The following is a 19,831-nucleotide window of genomic DNA, read 5'->3' on the forward strand; positions in this document are numbered from 1 at the left end:
AAATGATTTCTTAAAACTTCCCCCCAGATGAGATACACAATGAAGTTGGAGAAATGAAATACAGACACACAACTTCTCTTAAAATCCAATCATGACTCTTGTCACCTTTAGCAAATAAGATACTTCAGTACTTTTCATGAGTCTGTCAGATACGGCATCATCTACAGATTCCTTCATTGCCAATGAATAGATGAGCCAATTCTCCCCCAGCTTTTGTCTACATTCCAATGTACTGAAGGATCTCTCCTGCAACGACTTAAGTGAGTTCCCTGCCTCCAATCTGGCACTTAATTCTTAGTGATCTTTCCAAAGGGCACTTCCAATTTTGCCCATCCCTTTAAAGCAGTGGTTCTCAACCTGTGGGTCGCGACCCCTTTGGGGGTCGAACGACCCTTTCACAGGGATCGCCTAAGACCATTGGAAAACACATATATAATTACATATTGTTTTTGTGATTAATCACTATTCTTTAATTATGTTCAATTTGTAACAAATACATCCTGCATATCAGATATTTAATTACGATTCATAACAGTAGCAAAATTAGTTATGAAGTTGCAATGAAAATAATTTTATGGTTGGGGTCACAACATGAGGAACTGTATTAAGGGTCGCGGCATTAGGAAGGTTGAGAACCACTGCTTTAATGGCTCTGCAGCTGTTTTATTCTCTACCTGCCGTTCATTCTCCGTCCTGTCCTTCGTTCAGATTTTTGATCTGCTGCGCCCCCACATGTCTAGATTTCTAACCTACCCTTTCCAGGACTGAGTTGCTTGTCCATGCCAAGTGCTCCCCAAAAACCGTTTCTTTAGAAGGTACATTGTGATGCCAAAGTGGCTCAGTTCATTTCTTCAAACTCTGCTGCATACATATTTACCTATAAAAACCATACCTGCTTGGAGTGATAAATGACTAGGTAAAATAGAAAGTCCTGAATTTAAATATCAAATAACTGACTTACACACCAAGTACTGTTCTCTTAAGACTTTCTCCACCCCCACTGTAGTCATTCAAGTCACCCAATGAGTCAGGTGCTGACACCAATTAACACTGCTCCCTACACTTAAACCACCATTAATATTACATTTCTGCATTTATCATAGCCACTGTGGGTCCACAGCTTTTATCAAAACACAATGCATTTGACCAACAACTTAAAACGTGTCTTACTCTAATAGCTATTATTGTTCAACATCTTCACTATTTTGCAAATATCCTCAAACATGGCCCAACAGGTCATTCCAGAAAACAAATCCTTTTACTATATACTGGTTGATAATTAAATACAGAATGCATAGTCTGATTAGATAAACTTATACTTGATGCACCACCTCTGGTCTTTTCAGAAGATGAAACGCAGGGCAAAGTTTATCATTATTTCAAGTATATTCCAAGAAGGAAGCAGAAAATCTGGGGGTGGGGAATCCTCAAAATGTGAGCAATAGTAATGTGACTAAAGAAACTATAGTCTCACAAAGTCTCTTTAAAGGAAACAGCACATCTGGGACACTAAAAATTCTTTCGTTTTTAGCAATTTACTTCATAGACCTACTCACACCTTATGAACATGGTTTTATCACTGTTTAAAAACCTAAAATATTGCTATTGGCTCAAAATCAACTATGTCAGACTACTGCTGAATTTGTAGGAGCTGAGTGGAAAATGTCTAGATCACCCCTTAGAATTTTCATGGTTCGTTCTAGTCAAGTTATAAGAACCTATTCTTGATATAGTTCAGCAAATACTGGGGGAAACTAGCTCACTGGCTTGGGCTTTAAAATGCTTGTTTGGTATTATAATGAAATCAAGTTTATTATTATAATATACTCTGCTCAGAGTCTTTAATAGTATTGCAAGGACTGATAGAAATAGCAAAATCTCTACTATTTGTCAATGAAAAATAATGAAAGATAATGAAAGCAAACCCCCAAAATTCCATGTGCAGACCTTAGGAGCACAACCACAACCATATGGGAGGAGATAACCAGTCTCTCCCTTCATATATATATATTTTTTATTTTCTTGTTATACCTTCCCAAAACAGAGACATTCAACAGTAGTTAGAATGGCCAACTCCCAACATTAAAAAAACTGTACCCCCTCAATGGGTGAACAAAGTAAATAGTAGTAACCTAGAGTTCAGCTGAGTGAGCCCCTGCGGAGCCTTAAGTGGTGAGGTCTTCCAATTTCAGAGTGATGTGTCTTCAACTTGCATCATCATTTTAGTGGAAAAACATAATTTAATTTTGGTGAAATGAGATTCATCTCCCGACAGGATTAGTAAACAGCATTCACTGAATTTCACATTCTTCTCTTGTGAACTGTGAAGAAAATGAATGGTAGCTAGAAGATCAATGGGATTCCAGCTCCAGCTGCAGATGGAATGACGATATACCAGGACAAAAACACCTATATTTTGATTTTACAAAGCTAACAGCAGTTATAAATCTGCAACTTAATTACAGACCAGCTACACCACAACCTTTTCAAATGGCAAAAATACAAAAAAGTTAAGTGTTACAAAAATATTTCAGAAAAAGTGCATAGTCTAAGTGCATAGTAAATAAAAGCACTGAAAAATATCTTGCTAGAGGGAGTTCAGCTTGGAAAAGTTATTACCAAAGCTAAACATTGTTAGTTTACACAAACTATACTCAAAAATAGCTTTATGAGACTGATTTCTGGCTAAAAGTATCAAAGGGTTTATTAGTCAAGAAACAGATATCTTAACTGACATGGGCGGACAGAAAAGAAACAAAGCTGCCTAGCCCAAAGATTCATACTCATTATTTCTGTGATATGACCGTGCTAGTATGTCCTTTAATGGCAAATGTAGTAATCCCGGAATTAATTATTGCTAAAATAGTTTTCAAATGAAGAAAAGAAAAATTAAGCTTGACACAATCTGACCAAACAAGTGTCAATTTACAGTTTCAAGATTATTTTACAAAATACCTACATTTTTACACAATAGGCTCCTGGCAGCATTTTCAGACGAAAGTTCTTTTAAATTTATCCTGACATGATATAAACGAATAAATTACAGTATTTAAAAATTATTGTCAATAAATCTTTCTCTTGGGTCAGAAAAAGAAAAGAGCGGAATATCAGATTGAGAGAGGGAAGTGCAGTACAGAAATGGGTGGGCTGGGGAGGGTCAGCAAATCACAGGAACCTCACATGGTGTGAGGTTCTCCAAGGTTAAGAGTCAATCGGCTCAAAGCCAATGAACAAGAAATTTAAAGGAAAACCTCATTCTGCAGTTAAACCCTTTAACGCTTTCATTCTTACTCAAAATCAGTCCGGCTGTTAGTCTTAGGCTGCAGGAGTTACAATACCAAGTCCTAGCAACTGCAGCACTAGGTATTTGTGCCTGCAAGTCATTAAAAAAAGAAAAATGAAACAATGCCTTTCTCCTCCAGACGAAAATAATTTTAAATTAAAAAAAGTCCGAGGAAAAGTTATAACACTAAACCTAAAATGATTTGCAAAGGAGTATTATGTAACAAATGGCTTGAAGTAGTCCGTTAAAAAATTGGGGAGATTTTGATTTCGTAGTGAGTCGCAAGGCATTTTTTGTTGTCGTTTAAAAAAAAAAAAATCTCATTTCCTTACAGAAAGTTTATAGTTTTTAATGAACTTGTAAACAAAAAAGCTCCCATTTCAAAATAAAAACAAAATCCCAGATCATATAGATGTTTACAGTGATTACATTTATCTAAGCAACATACATACATGTTCAGTTTTAAGATGTTAACTAATTTTGTGTGACAAATATGCTTTTTTTTTTTTTTTTTTTAATACCAAGAACATTATAGAGTTAATGCAGAGTCCTAAGGGTAATCTAGTAGTCACTAAGTTTTTCTTAAGTCTTCACTTTTAGATGCTGTTATTTCTAACACAGGTAAGCAGGCAGTCTTTCATTTGCTCAAACTCTGGAATCTTTGGTTGCTACCATATCAGTTGGCCTGCGAACAAGAAGCCAACCACTTTAAGAATGTTTTAAGTGAACAACTTGCAAACCCCAGGGATGGATAAACCCAAGAACGCACAACTGTGAGCATTTACAACCATCACAACTGTGGCTGAAGACTGTTCATGCCGTTCTTCTGAAATGAGATCTCAAAGCAGTATAGTTCAACGTAAAAGATTTTAACAAAAAATTGGCATATGCACAATTTCTCCACCAATTCGTGTGTCAACCATTTAGTTAACTTTTCCACTTGAAAAAATGCAATAGAAAACTGGACACCATGTTTCACTATCTCAGGTAATATTCACAATTACAGCGGCTACAACTCGGGACCCAGCATCACCAACGCTGCCCAGAGCCAGTTTATACTGAAATTAAGTTCTTTACACCAAGTAAATGGTTGTCCACAACCACTGGCTAGTGTACATATGAACTAAAATTTCTAGATATGGGGAGAAACAAATGCTGCTCCGATCATCTGCACTGCTTCTTCCTGCTCCTTGATTCATGCTTAGAAACCTGTTTAAAAAATTAAAACAGAAAAAAAAAACAGGTTAAAATTCCAAGTTAAAAAAGTTTAAAACTACACCCAAAGAGCATTGGGTAGAGCTGGGCTAGTAATTGCTTTAGCATTGTGACTCAGGTGATTTTCATCTATTTGAGAATTCAATAGTTCAATTTTTTAAACAGAAAAACAAGAAACTTTTCTGTTCTGGATAGTTCTAGGCAGGAATGGTATACAGTGAGTTAATTAAAAGCTTCCCAATCAGCATCCAACTCTCAAGCTAGAGAAATAACGGTAACTCTAATAAGCCTGTTTACTTCTGTATTTCTAGTACCTAGAACATACTGTGTTTAACTATTTGTAAAATTGATGAAAAACAGATTCCTCTAACAACTGGAAAGTCTAGTTTCAATCATTTTCCGAGGTAGGAACGTTTTGCACATTATTTCTGACACTAATAAAGAACAGTAAGTTCTAATAAACGTAGTCAATAGATAATTACCCAAGTTGTTCCACTGAACACAAAACTAATTATGACTTTTACACAGAAACCTTAAACCTTTAAAAATTCATTACCTCTACCTCCATCAGTTATCTTACAAAGGTTGGGTTCTGTCATTGATGAGAAAATGTAAAGAGATGCTTTTATGGCTTTATTTACTTCTCAAACCTCCCCGCCCTGCAAAGTCTCCCCTCCCCCAGCCACAATCAGACTCTAGGGCTTCCACGTAACGGCAAGGTTGAATAAAAGAATTCAGGTAAATTTACCTATGGCTAAAGACAGGGAAGAAATATGCCTATCTCTCAGGAATAACATAAACACCGAATCAATGCCTTCTCCTCTCCTTTACGGCATCAATCAATGCCTCTTGGTCCACCCCTGTTCCAAACTCCCAAGAGACACCCTAATAATAGTTTATTCCAGCCCACTCTGATCTCTCACTGCCTTAGCACAAACCATGTTTTTGTCAATCATAAACTACTCCTTTTTTGGTACTTCTCAAACATTTGTTGAGCTTTGTGGGATAAATAAAATACTTCTATAATTTATGTTCATGCATATATGCCTTTTTTCCAAAGATAATGCCAAACTTATATGTGGTAAATATACACTCACTTGTTAACCAGGAGTTTTTTCATCTGAGGGCATAAAAGCCATGTTCATTCACTTAATAAATACGTTATGTTAAGCCCTGGGAACAAGATTTCAGTGCTGCACTTCTCTTGTCTCTCCATAGTGCCTAACACAAGACTAGGTACAGAACAGACCTATGTTGCCAGTCCCAAGTACTACGTTGATAAAGTTATGTCAAAACTAAAAGATACCATGGACATGGACAACGGGGTGGGGATTGACTGTGGGAGAAAGGGTGGGCGGGGAACAATGAGGGAAAAAGTGGGACAACTGTAATAGAAGAACAATAAATAGATTTAAAAAAAAGATATCAGAACTTTCTGAAAATGTACTCCACCACAAGAATATTACGTTATTTGATATATGTCATTAAATAAGATTAGCACGGCAAGCCAGAAAAAGAAACTGTCAAATCAAACCTGAATTAAATTTTTAAAATCTGACCATATTCTGTAATCCAATCCCAATTTTAAAATACAGACTATTTTAAAGCAAATTAAAACTGGATTAGCTAAACAGAAATGACCATTACCCTGATGAACATTTGGTTTCAAGTACTGCAATTATTCTTAAATACAATAAAAAGTTTTCAATACTAAAATCGTTGGGTTTTTCTATTATCATAGTTTGCTTACACAATTATATTGAATAATTACTATGTTGACTATCTAAAGAACTTTAAATGGAAACCATCATCACTAATAAACTAAAAAGGAAATGTAAGTTACGCTGGAGTCAAAATATTAAGAAACTCTGTGTCTTTAACAGGGATAAAAATTATATCTAGGTAAGAATTTTATCTGTTCATCTTTTAATCTGATTTAAAGAATTCCTGGGCTGATCAGTGATTACAATTGTTTATGGACTGGTTAAAGGTTAGTGTAACAATATTCCAGGTAGAATACATCAGTCAAATCGGATTTAACTCTTCAAATTAGCCAGTGGTAGGCAGGACACTCTGCCCAGGGATCAATGCTTCTTCAGTAAATTGTCCTAAGATATTACTGAAGTTTGCTGAAAAAAAAGAAAAAAAAATCTCAATGGGATGATCCAGGAGGTTTCTGACGTTCAGTCTTCAAGTACTGAGCGCTCTTTCGCCCGGTGTGCATCAGTGCTTGGTTTTTATCTGGTACTTTAGGTGGTGCCTCCTGGCTTCTAAATGTCCAAAGACCCATCTTCACTGCAACAACAGCTAAAATAAGAAGTGGATCCCTTTGTTCCTAAAAGAAGAAGAAAAAAAAATTAAAACAAGGTTGGCGGGTTAATGTGACAGATTCAAGAATTAACAACTACATTTAAGTTTCTTTTCAAGTCTGCAAAAGAAAAAATGTTTATTTTTATATAGCCAGGAGGTTCTACCTCTCAATCTGAAAAGTATACATCTGTCCCTATTTGTAAATTAAATTCGGATGACCCTGATTTAAAAAAGAGAGAAAAGAAAAAGAACCATAAGCTAGTCCCAAGGGATATTTTTGTTATAATAGTAAGTCTTGAAAGTTTATGAAGGGCTTCTGAAATGTGATATTTTCACAGTATAAGACATTAACTTTTAAAAAGTAATTTTAAATATTCATATTCATTGCTATGCAATGGCATTTATATTAACTTTTCCTATATCATATGCTTGTGTGTTATTTTTTTGTCATATAGGATCAGAATCAAGCTGACAATTTTGAAGCAGATTCGCAGTATGAAAGTTAAAAAAGAAACAAAAGAACATGTAACTCTTCCTTTTCCACAGAAAAGTATTAAATTAGGAAAAGATAAATGAAATAATTTTATTTTTATCACTAGATAAGATAAATGACCACTTAAGTATAGAGGTACACATTATCCCTAAACTGCATCAAAAAAACAGACTGGAGATCTGATTGTCTTCCCTGTCACAGAATTCTGAGGTTGCTGAATTTTAAAATACCTGTTACAACCGACTCCTTCCCCAGCTGGTGGATGGTCTGCATTATATGCCACTGAGTCACGGCCACAGTGTCCTCCCCTGGGCTTTCTGGACTGTTGTATCATCCAGACACTCTGACCAGCTGCCGAGTCTGACAGGTCAAGCAGGCCTTGAAGACATGGGCTTCAGATCATCACACATCAACTCTTGCACGCTCATCTTCACTTCCTGTTGGGCAATTCAGTTCTTCTCTCCAACTTTACTGTCCATAGTGAAAAAAAGCTGACAAAAATTTCAGCAAGCAGATGCAGCTCCCTGGTGCTTCTTTGAATTGAGTGTATTCAGAGCAGATCAGTCACTCCAGATATTTCAAGGTCTTCCCCTGTGATTTGGGTTACGTTGTTGCTAAGTGACCAACTATGTTCCTAACAGCAATTGGTGAAGTCAGAAAAAGTTAAGCTAGACATCAACGGTAGGTGAAGCCCAGTAATTACTGGAAGGTAATTCAAGGAAGACCATGGACATGTGATGGGAAACTATTTCTAATCTCTTAAATGCCAACAATTTGATATCCAGGTACTTAGGACAAAATTAGGCTTATTATTATTGATGGCTAGGGTAGTGACAGATAGATGAGGTCAGATGAGGAGAACAGGAGATGTAAGTGAGGGTCAACCTTTGGTTTTATTACTTTTTGAAATTCTCCCATCTCTGCCCTTAAACTAAAGAAATAATGAACTTGATTATAAATGTCCTAAAAATATTCCCTTCTCAAATGTCTTGAAAAGTACTTTTCTAATAATCATGTCCAGTTAAAAAGGAAATGTGTCAGATATAAATCTTTTATTTTTCTTTTTAACACTTATAATAACAATAATTATTATCATGTGGTACCTGAGCACTGAAAACTAGTACAGAATCCCGCGGGCATTAGGAGAAACACCTTGTTTCTTCTTCTTACTAATTTAATGTGCTTTGAAATGGAATATTTCAAAAGATATTTTCTTTAGAAAAGTAATTAGGACAGAAGCCTATTTCATATAATAAATCTGTCTTAGCTGAATTAAGTCAGACTTTGAAGTCTTTGGACGTGTTTAGTGAATTGCTAGAACAACTTATCATAGCTTTCCACGAAGAAACATTAGATAACACATTTTTCGAAAATAGAAATAATCACATAAAACATACTGGTGAGTGCCACCATTTGGGGGATTTTTCTGGGAGGGACGTTCCTTTGATTATAGAGATCTGCTTGCTGAAGATTCATTTAAGAAATTGGATTCTCTGATGTGAAAAACTCTGAAAGTATAACTCTGCATAAGAAACTATATTATGTTATTTAAAAAGGCATCTTCTAAAATCTTAACTAGAAAAATGTAACATGGTGTTATCAGCATCACTGAAAGGATTTCTGGGAATCAATAAATCACTGAGCTGCATGAGCTATTCCTTGAATAAAAACTGTAGCGTTTAAACATCCTTTCTACTGAGAGACTGGTATCAGGACTAAGTAATCCAGACTGACTTTCAAATTCCAGACTCATAAGTTTCTTAAAGGATGACCCAAAAAATGGGACTGTGGTAAAGGTCAGGGGAACTGGCTCACCATACTCATTTCATGCCACCGTCAAACGCACTACAACTTTCACGGCTTTATATACAGGGGGTTTCATGTAACATTTGCTTGGGGCACTAAGTCCTATATCCAAAACAAATGCTTTCAAGAAATCAAAGAGCAAAAGGAATTTTGACTGTATTCCGTGGTGTGGCACATTTTAGTCGCAAGTAATAGTTTGCTTAGAGTCAACTTATACTGCCTGGAAGTGCATTTCTGAAAGTAGTCAATGATAATGTGATGTGTTTTAGGAAAAGCCCAATTTTTCAAAAATTTACAAGTCTATTTAATGTAATAATTAGTATAACCCCTGTCTAATAATGCTATGAGGTTTTCTTAAGATTTTAAGTTGCTTTTATGAAAAATAGCTATGATACAAAGTAAGGATTAAACTTAAGTTTAATTTTTTTTTCCCAAGGAAACATACTAAGTCTGCGGATCCAACTTCTCATCTTTAAGACCTGGATAGGGCAGGACAAAAATTCTGCTTGCTTATTAAGAAACACACAGTAGACTAACAATGGAACTAGCTCAAAATAAGGTATAATTCTTTCTGATGGCTGCTGACTGCCTGAAGTGAGGTGTTCTAGGTCAGCTGAGGTTTCAATCTAATTTTAGTTCTAGAAATTACAACTCATGATGATCCTATTATCCCAGCTAGCTTTAGGCAAAAATTGGTTTCATTTTGTGAGAGAAAGCAAATATACTAGAGGTGTTAGGCATAACAGGTCCCTAGTTTAGAGACTGTTCATCTTACCTATAGTAAGGACATTTCTTCTACTTTCTTGGCACTATGATCAGTTAAACAATGATTAAAACACTCAAAAGGAGCAATCAGTCCCAGTGGAGATGCACACACAGAGCACTGGGCAGGCATTACTATCTGTTATCCTGGGCTGAAATTTCATCATCTTAGAACCTTCACTACATTAAACCTTCAACTCCGAGTCCTTCCCAAATACAGAAACATGGAAGCATCTCAATTTCAGTCCTAAGTAGATGAGCTGCTGGGATGAGGATGACATCAGTTAATTATACTTCTTGTAAAGTATCCTCGGATTAGAGCCTATTTTTATATTACAAGATACTTTAAACACAACACTAAAAATATGGATCAAAGAAGACCAAGTTCGGACTAGAGCAGTCATTCAGAAATTAAATAATTAGGAACTGAAAACCAAACCTCACCTGCCCACCACTTCTAAAAATACAGGCAGGTATTAAGAGTTAAGCCCCCGAGCGGGGAAAAGAAAACAAACCAAAACCATGAAACGCAGGAGTGGAACTGTGTGGCCACAGCAGTAGGAAGCGGTGCTGTGCCCTAACAGTCCCACGCCTACAGCACCGAGAGTGCCAGAGAAAGAAAGGAAACAGACTAGCAGTTCAATGGCATTTGCCCCAGTTTTTTTTCCATTTGCAAGGCCTAACTGCAGAATTCAGTTCTACAGTGGACCCCTAGATGCTGAATATTATTAGCAAGATTTCGAAAAACAAAGCCAAAAGAACAAAAGAATCACTTTGAAATTAAGAACATATGTAGTTAAATATCAACTACAAGAGACTTCTTTGTTTCTGACCACGAAAGACGTGTCGAGCTTTTCAGTCACTGGAGCATTTAAGAGCTTAAACTAGATGCTCTACAACTGAGAAGATAGACACTTTGGGGGCAATGCCAGACTCACCTCTTGAAATTGGATCATGTTCACAATATTCCATTTTAACTGCTACAGTATTAACATGCAGAAAAAATTCTTAACACTGTTAGTCTGAAAGAAAGTCAAGACATCATGGCTAACCAGCTTCAATATTAAAAATCAACAAGTGTTAGGTCTAGGATTTTGGATTGATTGATTATACCATATTCCCAACACCAAATGTTTATTTTGGAAAGAGTTAATGAATGAGTAAAAAAGATGCAGTTGTTAAAAATGACCCAAAATCCCAAGAGGAATGATATAATATACACACATATATGTATATACAAATACATATACATATATATGAACAAGGACATTTGGGTTTAAAGTTAGTAGTCAAATTTTCCAAGGACGTATTTTTTTTTAACATAGAGCCAAATTTTTATGTATTTTAAAACCACCTCCTCGATCTAACACTGTTAGAAATGAATGAATTACCCAATTTTGTGTTCAATTTTTTTCCCCTGTAACGTCACTTGGTTCTTGGCTACTAACCTTTCATGTTACTCTTGGTTTTGTCAGTTTGCTTGCCTGTGGGGGTCTGGGCCTGCGGACCCTGCCCACTTGAAGAGGCTGCCTGCTGTGCTGCTTTCTGTTTTAACATCGTCCAATCAAATGTGTAGTCATATTGGTGGTTCAGGGTCCTGGAACAGAAATAAAATTATATGTTAATCCTTCAGTAAGATTCTAGTTTAATACATGACTAAACTTTCAAAGAAAGTGAGGACATTTCTTAAAGGAAATGAATATTTTCTTCTATTCAGTTAATTCTTTTTACATGTCATGATTAGAGGAAAACGATGTCACCTCTTTGGTCTGCTGTATCTGGTAAGAATAAATCCTATCCCCTTTCAAAAAAACCAAAAAAACAAACAAACTGCCTTTAAACTTTCTTAAAAGGAACAAGAGCGCCCTGGGCGGTGTGGCTCAGTGGATTAAGCACCACACAAAAGGCTGCTGGTTGGAAGCCTGGTCAGGGCACATGCCTGGGCTGCAGGCTGGGTCCTGGTAGGGCGCGTGACACAGGCAGCCAGCTGCTGTTTCTCTGGCACACCGATGTTTCTCTCCCTCTCTCTCCCGCTCCTTTCCCCACCTCCCTAAAAATAAATAAGTAAAATCTTTAAAAAAATAACAGGGCAAGAAGGTGGGGATGAAAGGCATCATAAACAACAAAAAACTGTCAATTATCTTGTGCAGATAATCATAATAGGAAATACTCCTAAAAACATATCAGAGTAGGGGTGGGATTATAATTTGTGAGGGAGATATCTGTGCTGATGGCTTGGCAAGACTTTTCTGGGGTTAGAGATAGACCTCCAATTATTCTTTTCCAACCAAGATTTCAAACCCTGTGTACTCTATCGCCCCGCCCCTCAAGACGAATTCTGGGTTGCACTTAGGGAACCCTAGGGATTGCGCCTGCCTCCACACTATCAAAAACTCCATGACTGATATTTTAATTGCCTTTCATTTTGGTATTGAATAAGGCTCTGTCCCAAAGCTGGAGACTTCCAAGGGCCACCAATGTCACTTATTTCTAATGTGAAATGCAGTTATTGCGGACAAGAATCTACTTTGAGCTTGATTCAACTGTTTCTCTATCCCAAACTAAAATAATTTCAAGCACATTTATACTACAAATTGAAACAGGCCAAACAAAATCAGTTTCTTAAAATTTTATTCATATTGGCTAGGCCCACTTTAATTTGCCAGTTGTCTGAATAGATATGTTGGGTGAACTAATTATACTCGCTGGAGTTTATTATAGTCTTAAAACACCTTAAAAACGGACCTGAAAAGAATGCGGAATAGCTGCCTCAGATACATGTAATCCGGGGCTTCCTCAAAGCGCAGCCCACGACAATAGTTTAAGTACATGGCAAATTCTGCAGGAAACCCCTGTAAGTTCAAGAATTAACACACAAAGTTAAAAACACACACACACACATAAGACTTATTTCAAGATATAAAAATAAATGTATTTAAATACAAGCAAAATATGTGTTTGAGGAAGATGTTTACTACTTTATTGGGTCTTAAAGTAAGATAACTGGCTCGGTATCCTTATAAAATAAAAAAATTTCATTATCTTGACCTCTTTGTAATTAGTTATCATTTAATACTTGTAGAGGAAATATATATCTGTTTTGCCCTGGCTGGTGTGGCTCAGTGGATTAAGCACTGGCCTGCAAACTGAAAGGTTGCTGGTGTGATTCCCAGTCAGCGCACATGCCTGGGTTGTGGGCCAGGTCCCCAGTTGGGAGCGTGGCAACCAATTGATGTATCTCTCCCTCTCTTCTTCTCTCCCTTCCCCTCGCTCTAAAAGTAAGTAAATACAATCATAAAAGAAAAAAGAAAATTTTAATATACATTTATGGTCTGTAATAACTGTAAACAACAATTACCAAATGAATCTGCTCTTACATGTATTATTACAAATTGTGTTAACCACAACCAAAGATCAAGTAGAATACTTTATGGTGCTGCCTTATGAAAACAGGCAAAACCTTAACAAAAGAGATCTACCACTATCATAAGTATTACAGATGTGAAATAAGTTCAACTGGATCATGAAACTGAAAATATTCTATTTTATAGTAATACCTAATACTTCTGTGTTTATTGCACCCTGAATTATATGTGGCTAATTCAAAAAGACAGAGAGAATTCATTATTTTCTACACCAAGATTAAGACACAGTCCACAAGCAGAGGCTATACTAAATCCTTTCTCTTCCTGTAAAAATGGCCGACTTTTCTGATAAGCAAAACGAATCTTTCTGTTACATGGAAATGTAGTCTATGGAAAATAGGACGCTTTGCTTCTTGAAGTATACAGATTTTTAAGTATTTGGGTGAATTATAACGTAAGAACATTTTACTCATTAACATAAAATATTTCACAATTTGAAACAAATCCCAAGGAGTATCAGAAAAGATCACAATCTCGCAATCCATCCATCCCTTTATTGCAAATATGTAGAAAAGAAGAAAGCAAATTTGCGGATGGGGAGACATAAAAAGACATCAACCATTTACCCCCCTCCAGAGCACTATTTCAACTCATGCTGATTTCTACTTTCTATCACCCCACTATGTAATTACATACTATTTTCTCATTATTTCAGGTATTCAGCTGACTCAAAGCAACCATGTGGTCTTCTCTCTGTGGAAAACTATGGTTATCCATCACGATACAAACATCTCCCCATTCTAAACTCAAGCACCTCTCTACAGTTTGACATTTCAGAGAAATAAGCCTGATTCAAACTGTCATCTATACGCAGACGTGCTATTTTATATTTTATATTGTTTTGAACTCCCTGCCTTTGTTCTCCTACTGATATCCTTGCTTTTCTGGCACCAGTTTAGGGATAAAGAGAGTATTTTTAAATTTAATTTTTCTCATAAATTAATGAGGTTCTATTAGAAGTTCATCTGCCTCTTTATTTTTCCTGTAATTTTTAAACAGATGCCAGAGCCCAAATAAACCAGAAACAATAAAACAAACACTTAATGGCAAATGGCTAGCTCCTAAAATGATGTTTAAGTTCCAAGACTGACAAGTGAAGTGTTTCTTTTTGTTCTTGGATCATTTATCTTAAAATATAAAAATTTCATTATGCACACCTACCTTACATAAAACTTCAACAGGAGTGGACATCTTCTTTTCACTAATCTTTTCATATTTTTGTTTCTTAGTCGCAGCCTGTGGAAAAGAAGAATCAAAGCACATAGACATAATCAGTACTACTGAGAACCTTATTAGTTTAACATATTAGACATAAACGTAAGCTTAAGATTAAAGAAAAAAAAAAACCCAAAGTACAATATCTCTAAATTCACCCCCCCGCCAAATTGTTAACTTTTTATATGAGTTTCTACTTCAAGAACATTTTTAGCTATTAGGAAAGGGTGCACCTAACAGGAACATCAAGATGTGATTTAAGTAAAACATGGCTGGGGTCCAATTTGAAAAATTTCTTGACCCACAATCAACATAAGGGCAAATGTATAAGCAAATCAATATAAAAAATGTGCCCATCATTTAGGGACATTAATAACTGGTGTTAAGTCAAAATATTTTTTCAATGAAAACATTCATATTTAATAAAGCTACGCACACACAAGCACAAAACAATTTCCTAGGTCACAGATGCTCAAAAAATACATAAACCATTTTCCTTTAAAGGATAAATAAAATATCAAAATTGCCATTTAATTCTAGGACATGGAGATTTATCATTAACATAAAACACTCACAAAAGAAATGCTGGGTAATTAAATAATATAGCTAGTATCACTGGCTAAACCAGTTTTACTGTACACAAAAGTATGTATTTTAAATATAATGGCAACACATCAAAATGAGAACGTCTCCACCCAATTTCTTAGCTCATGTTAACTCTACCCAGAGTTAACCAATGCGTTAACCAATGGGTACCTGCTTACTATCTCCCCAAAAATTGTTCTTCAGGTGTGACTGTGGGATTCTATTAGCTTATTCTTTCTTACTGAAGTGATCACTTTATTTTCCCAATAAAAAGTAAAAATAAAGTTAATTCACTTTCAGAACACCTCATATTTGAAAGAGACCTTAAAGATCTTCAAAAATGTATTTTTAAAAATAAAAACATAATCCAATTAAGCAAAAAAAAAAGTATTTTTATTAAAACAAGATAAAAAAACTGGTAACTTGAGTCTGGTTTACCTTTAGTCCTTGCCACGGCAGGCTGGTTCTATTAAAATACATCAAAACATATCCTAATGATTCCATGTCATCTCGGCGACTAGAAAAGAAAATGTGTACTTATGAGCTGGAATTATTGTGGAAAAACGTGAGATATAAAAGGACTTTTCTTCAGTGAGAAGAGAACAATTAAAAAAATTCATAATTGGTTACTTCTAAAAAAAAAAAAAACTCTCATAGAATTCAAAATTATAAAACCTAACACTGTCTTGCAATTTAATTTTTAAAAAAGAACAGAAAAGATTTAGCTAAACTTTCCAAATAAGGTTCACAAAGATCGAAGAACCAAAGAGCAGGACACATGTAAGTTTTGCAGAAGGTCGTAACTTCAGGGATGCTAAACTAAATTAACATTTTAAACATGAACAAACACACAGACACATTTTCTCTCTCTCTCTCAGTTAACCCCTGAACAACACAGGTGTGAAATGCAAGGCTCCTTGTACACGCGGACTTATTTTAATTGACCCGGAGAGCAGTTCAAACCTGAGTTGTCCAAGGGTCATCTGTTCCCATACATGTATATTCAGACAGATACATGTATTTAACAACTGGTAATACTTTGGACTACAGAGAAAGTGAAATTACAGCTTAACCCAAAAAAACAGAGCACCAAGATTACGAAGATTTACTTCAAACCAGTAGTTATTTATTAATTTATGGAGGAGTGGAAGAATAGAACAGGAGATGATCCACCAACCCCCTTTCATTCCTTAGTAGTCAGATAACATTTTTCTTGCAAAAATAACCAAAATAAAACTCAATTTGCATCACTAAAATACACAAAGCCCAAGACCAGCACTAAGAAAATAAGTACTGTCTTCAGCTGCAAAAATAAACATCATGATAGATTGCATATATGCATCTTACTTTTCATCATGCAATATTTTTCTCCCCAAGAGATAACCTTCAACAAAGAAAACAAAAAGGCCTCAATTAATTGGCTTCTCTGAACTGGCTAAAGCAGCAGATAAAAGAATTAATAAGCATCCTTCAAATCCTCAGCCAAGAGACATCTTTAGATATTGTAAGAAATTAACTGAAATACTGTAAAAACCCATTAATGGCTTTTGTTACAAATCTGATAAACACATTCAACTGTCCAACTCACCTCTGTTCAATCCCGAGATGTGCGTTGATGCTAGCATACCGGGCAGTGCCGGTAAGGTTTTTATCTTCTCTGTATGGTATGTGTTGCCTTGTCCTGTTGTCTCTGTACTTTTTGGCCAAACCAAAATCAATAAGGAATAACTTAAAAAAAAAATTAAAAGACATTAGGTTTCCAACCTTGTTTAAACAACTTCTTATTCATTAAATGGCATCTATCTTTTTTGTTCAAATATATCAAAATAAAGCATGATAAGTAGAACAGATAATGAACAAGCTTAACATTCCAGTAGTTTTTACTAGTCCTTATCAATAAATCAAGTTAAAAAAAAAAAAAAGTTAGGTCAAATGGTGATCCTGTCACCTGAACAACGTCACAGGCCTAATTCACTCATTACACACCCAGGAGCCTGTCTTTAAAAAAGTAGTGGAGGAATTTATATACACGTGCTTGGCAGCAGTTGACAAGTGTGCTGTATGCCACAATGGAAACTGAGATCCTGCTACTATCGGTAAGCAAGACAACTCTCGAAGTTTGATGCTGACAAAACCAAGATTTTTATTAACAAAAAATAAGCATTTTTTAAACAAGCATGCATTACATTCTACTACCTCGAAGTGACATTTATGCATGTGATCAGGTTAAACTTCTGGAAACTATAACAAGTTGATCTAAAAATCTTTAGGTGAAAAAGTACTTAATATCAAGGTGATTTTACAATTAGCAGTTTAAATAACCTAGCCAATAAATAAAAATGAAAAAAATCCAAAATATGTTCACATTTACCTACCTTCTAAAGCAAAATAAACAATATTTACTTAAAAATTTAGCCTTTATCATAAAATTACATTAAGATTACACACTAACATAGCCTCAGACTATTGTTCTTTTCTGGTTATGCCTAAATTTTGTAGTTTTTTCCCATTAGACTAACATTGGGTCCCTTTTGCCAGTTTGTAATCTGTGATGTGCTGGAAAACCTGATTATCTTGGTCTGTTAAGAGTCTGTGTCAAAAAAATTACAGCAGGTTATTAATTTAGGTGAAAAAGATCTCTCTTAGGAGGATAAAAAAACACCTATTTTAGGCGGGCACTGTTAATCTAGTCTTTGTTATAAGATGGATGGAAAAAACACTGAGGTTTGAGCTTCTGTACCCATGTTAACAATGTGATACTTATTTACTTGGTCTATTATAAAACAATGCTGATTAAATTTTAGTAAAGTGTAATTGATTAAAGAAAGCTCTCTTAGAAGATGAAACTCCCTTCCTAAGCAACTGAGTTAAAGGAATATGAGAAAGTGTTATAAAACACTAAATAAAGCTCATATACTGTTTCTCTTGATGTGAATTATCAGCTTAGTACACACATAGTAAAATAAGCAAGATATACTTATTAAGAAAAACATAAATTATAACTTAAGCTCTGCAGATTCATATTAAAAATCAATCAAGGGAAAAATAAACACAAAAGGACACCCAGCTTCAAGGCATTGAAGAATTATATAGGTTTTAAATAAAAGTGATGAGGACATAGAATCTCCTCTAAGAGATATTTCCAGAGATCGCTTTAGTATTCAAGATGGAGGAGAAAATAGGACCATCTCTAACATGATTATGTCTGATAGCTTCATTCATGTGTAAATCTACAATCAGTTCTGTTTACAATTCAATAACCAGACACTTTCTCACAACTAAAGGATTGCTGTATAAACTGTTCACTAGTTTTTTCCTTCCACAACTCTAAACGATGAAATCTAATGAAGAAAACAAAAAATATATGAACACTATCTGATTAAACATCTCAATCTTTGGTATCAAAACAAAATATATATTACAAAGCAAATAAATCAGTTAAAAATTCTCTCTTCTTGTAAAAACTAAGAGACAGGAAAAATAATGTCACGGCCAAACAGAGGTATCCTATTTCAACAGCAAATAATTAAAAGAAAAACTAAAAATTAAAAAAAAAAAGTTTTTTTTTAAATCTCTTGGTAATTCATCATGTTCTGGTAACTATCAAGCTTCTTTAGTAGCTCTCTATACTTTGAATTTTAAAATGAATGTAAGCATACGATGGAAGTATATACACGAAACCGCATGATACCAAGGATACAAACAGCCGCAAATATATAAAGGTAGAACAAACAAGTCAATATTTAAGTTATAAAATAATGTATTTTCATGGGTTTTGTATATTCAAAGAGAGGCCTCATCTTTTTGGTGGGTTAGGCTGCTTTCTGTGGGTTTTAAAGATATGTTCTAAGTAAAATTTGTGCCTGTCTTAAAGAATACAGCCTATTCTTCAAATGCATGTGGAAGTAAGGTAATACTGGATATGCTGGGATAATGCCATTCAGCAGAGGTGCATTTTCTTCAGAAACACTATTGCCAATTTTAGGTTTTAGTATTTGCAGCAATTTTTCTCCTAACCAGGGGTCACATTCCCCTGTCCTCGCAAAGAATTCACAAGATCACTTTTCCTCACAACCCACCTAACCTGTAGAGAATATAAACAATTCAATGCAATTAAATGGAAATTATTAAAAGATTATGGTAGAAAACATAAGTAAAATGCATGAATGAATGGATAAGTAAAAAAGTGTCACCAGAATTGCATTAGGAAGTGCCTCATTGCCTACTACCCTCCCTCTTTCCGTAACCTAAACCTAGTCGCTACAGTTTGTAGGTATTTCTTTGTCCAAGAATAAAAATAAATGTAAATTTATAAAACCTTTGTAATGATGGGAGGTGGTCCCTAGAATAAAGCTGGTCAGTAAGGACAAAAATTAAATGATCATCCAGATGATACATGTGATAATTAAGAAACTACAACATATGTTTATATATCAAATACAATTTTTTTTCTTTTAAAACTACTCATGACAATACTTTCTTCTCAGTGTATACTAAATTGATAGATTCATTTGCTCTGGAGCTTCAAATTTTACCTACCTAAATTCTGTGAATAAAAAAACTGTCTCTTTGTCTGAAAATTCACATGGTAAGAAAGCTAATGTCTACAAATGTAAAAGAATGTGAAGAGTTCCTCTCACATCTTTTTTGAAATTAGAAAATTATTGGGGTGTTTATCTTGCCTGCTAAATGCTTATACTTTCATTTAATTTGTGTGTTATTAATGGCAATTATTAT

General features: G+C 35.0%; 1 protein-coding gene across 4 annotated transcripts in view; it reads right to left on the reverse strand.

The window, feature by feature from the left end:
• Window positions 1–1,996: 1,996 nt before the first annotated feature.
• The window catches only part of CSNK1A1 (casein kinase 1 alpha 1), a 41,841-nt gene continuing 24,006 nt past the window's right edge, over window positions 1,997–19,831 (reverse strand). For 2 of the 4 annotated variants that reach the window (XM_090288377.1, XM_090288379.1), the window contains 6 exons: window positions 16,683–16,822; window positions 15,533–15,611; window positions 14,456–14,530; window positions 12,615–12,721; window positions 11,318–11,466; window positions 1,997–4,492 (listed from right to left, as the gene is read on the reverse strand). In XM_090288377.1, the coding sequence (XP_090144503.1) occupies window positions 4,485–4,492; window positions 11,318–11,466; window positions 12,615–12,721; window positions 14,456–14,530; window positions 15,533–15,611; window positions 16,683–16,822 (558 nt within the window). In that variant the 3' untranslated portion in view covers window positions 1,997–4,484. Of the gene's footprint in view, window positions 4,493–11,312; window positions 11,467–12,614; window positions 12,722–14,455; window positions 14,531–15,532; window positions 15,612–16,682; window positions 16,823–19,831 lie in introns of those variants that run through there. The other 2 variants (XM_090288378.1, XM_090288380.1) reach the window with 2 other exon arrangements.

Source organism: Furipterus horrens, unplaced genomic scaffold (assembly GCF_987537825.1).
Source record: "Furipterus horrens unplaced genomic scaffold, mFurHor1.1.pri manual_scaffold_10, whole genome shotgun sequence".
NCBI classification, from domain to species: Eukaryota; Metazoa; Chordata; class Mammalia; order Chiroptera; family Furipteridae; genus Furipterus; species Furipterus horrens.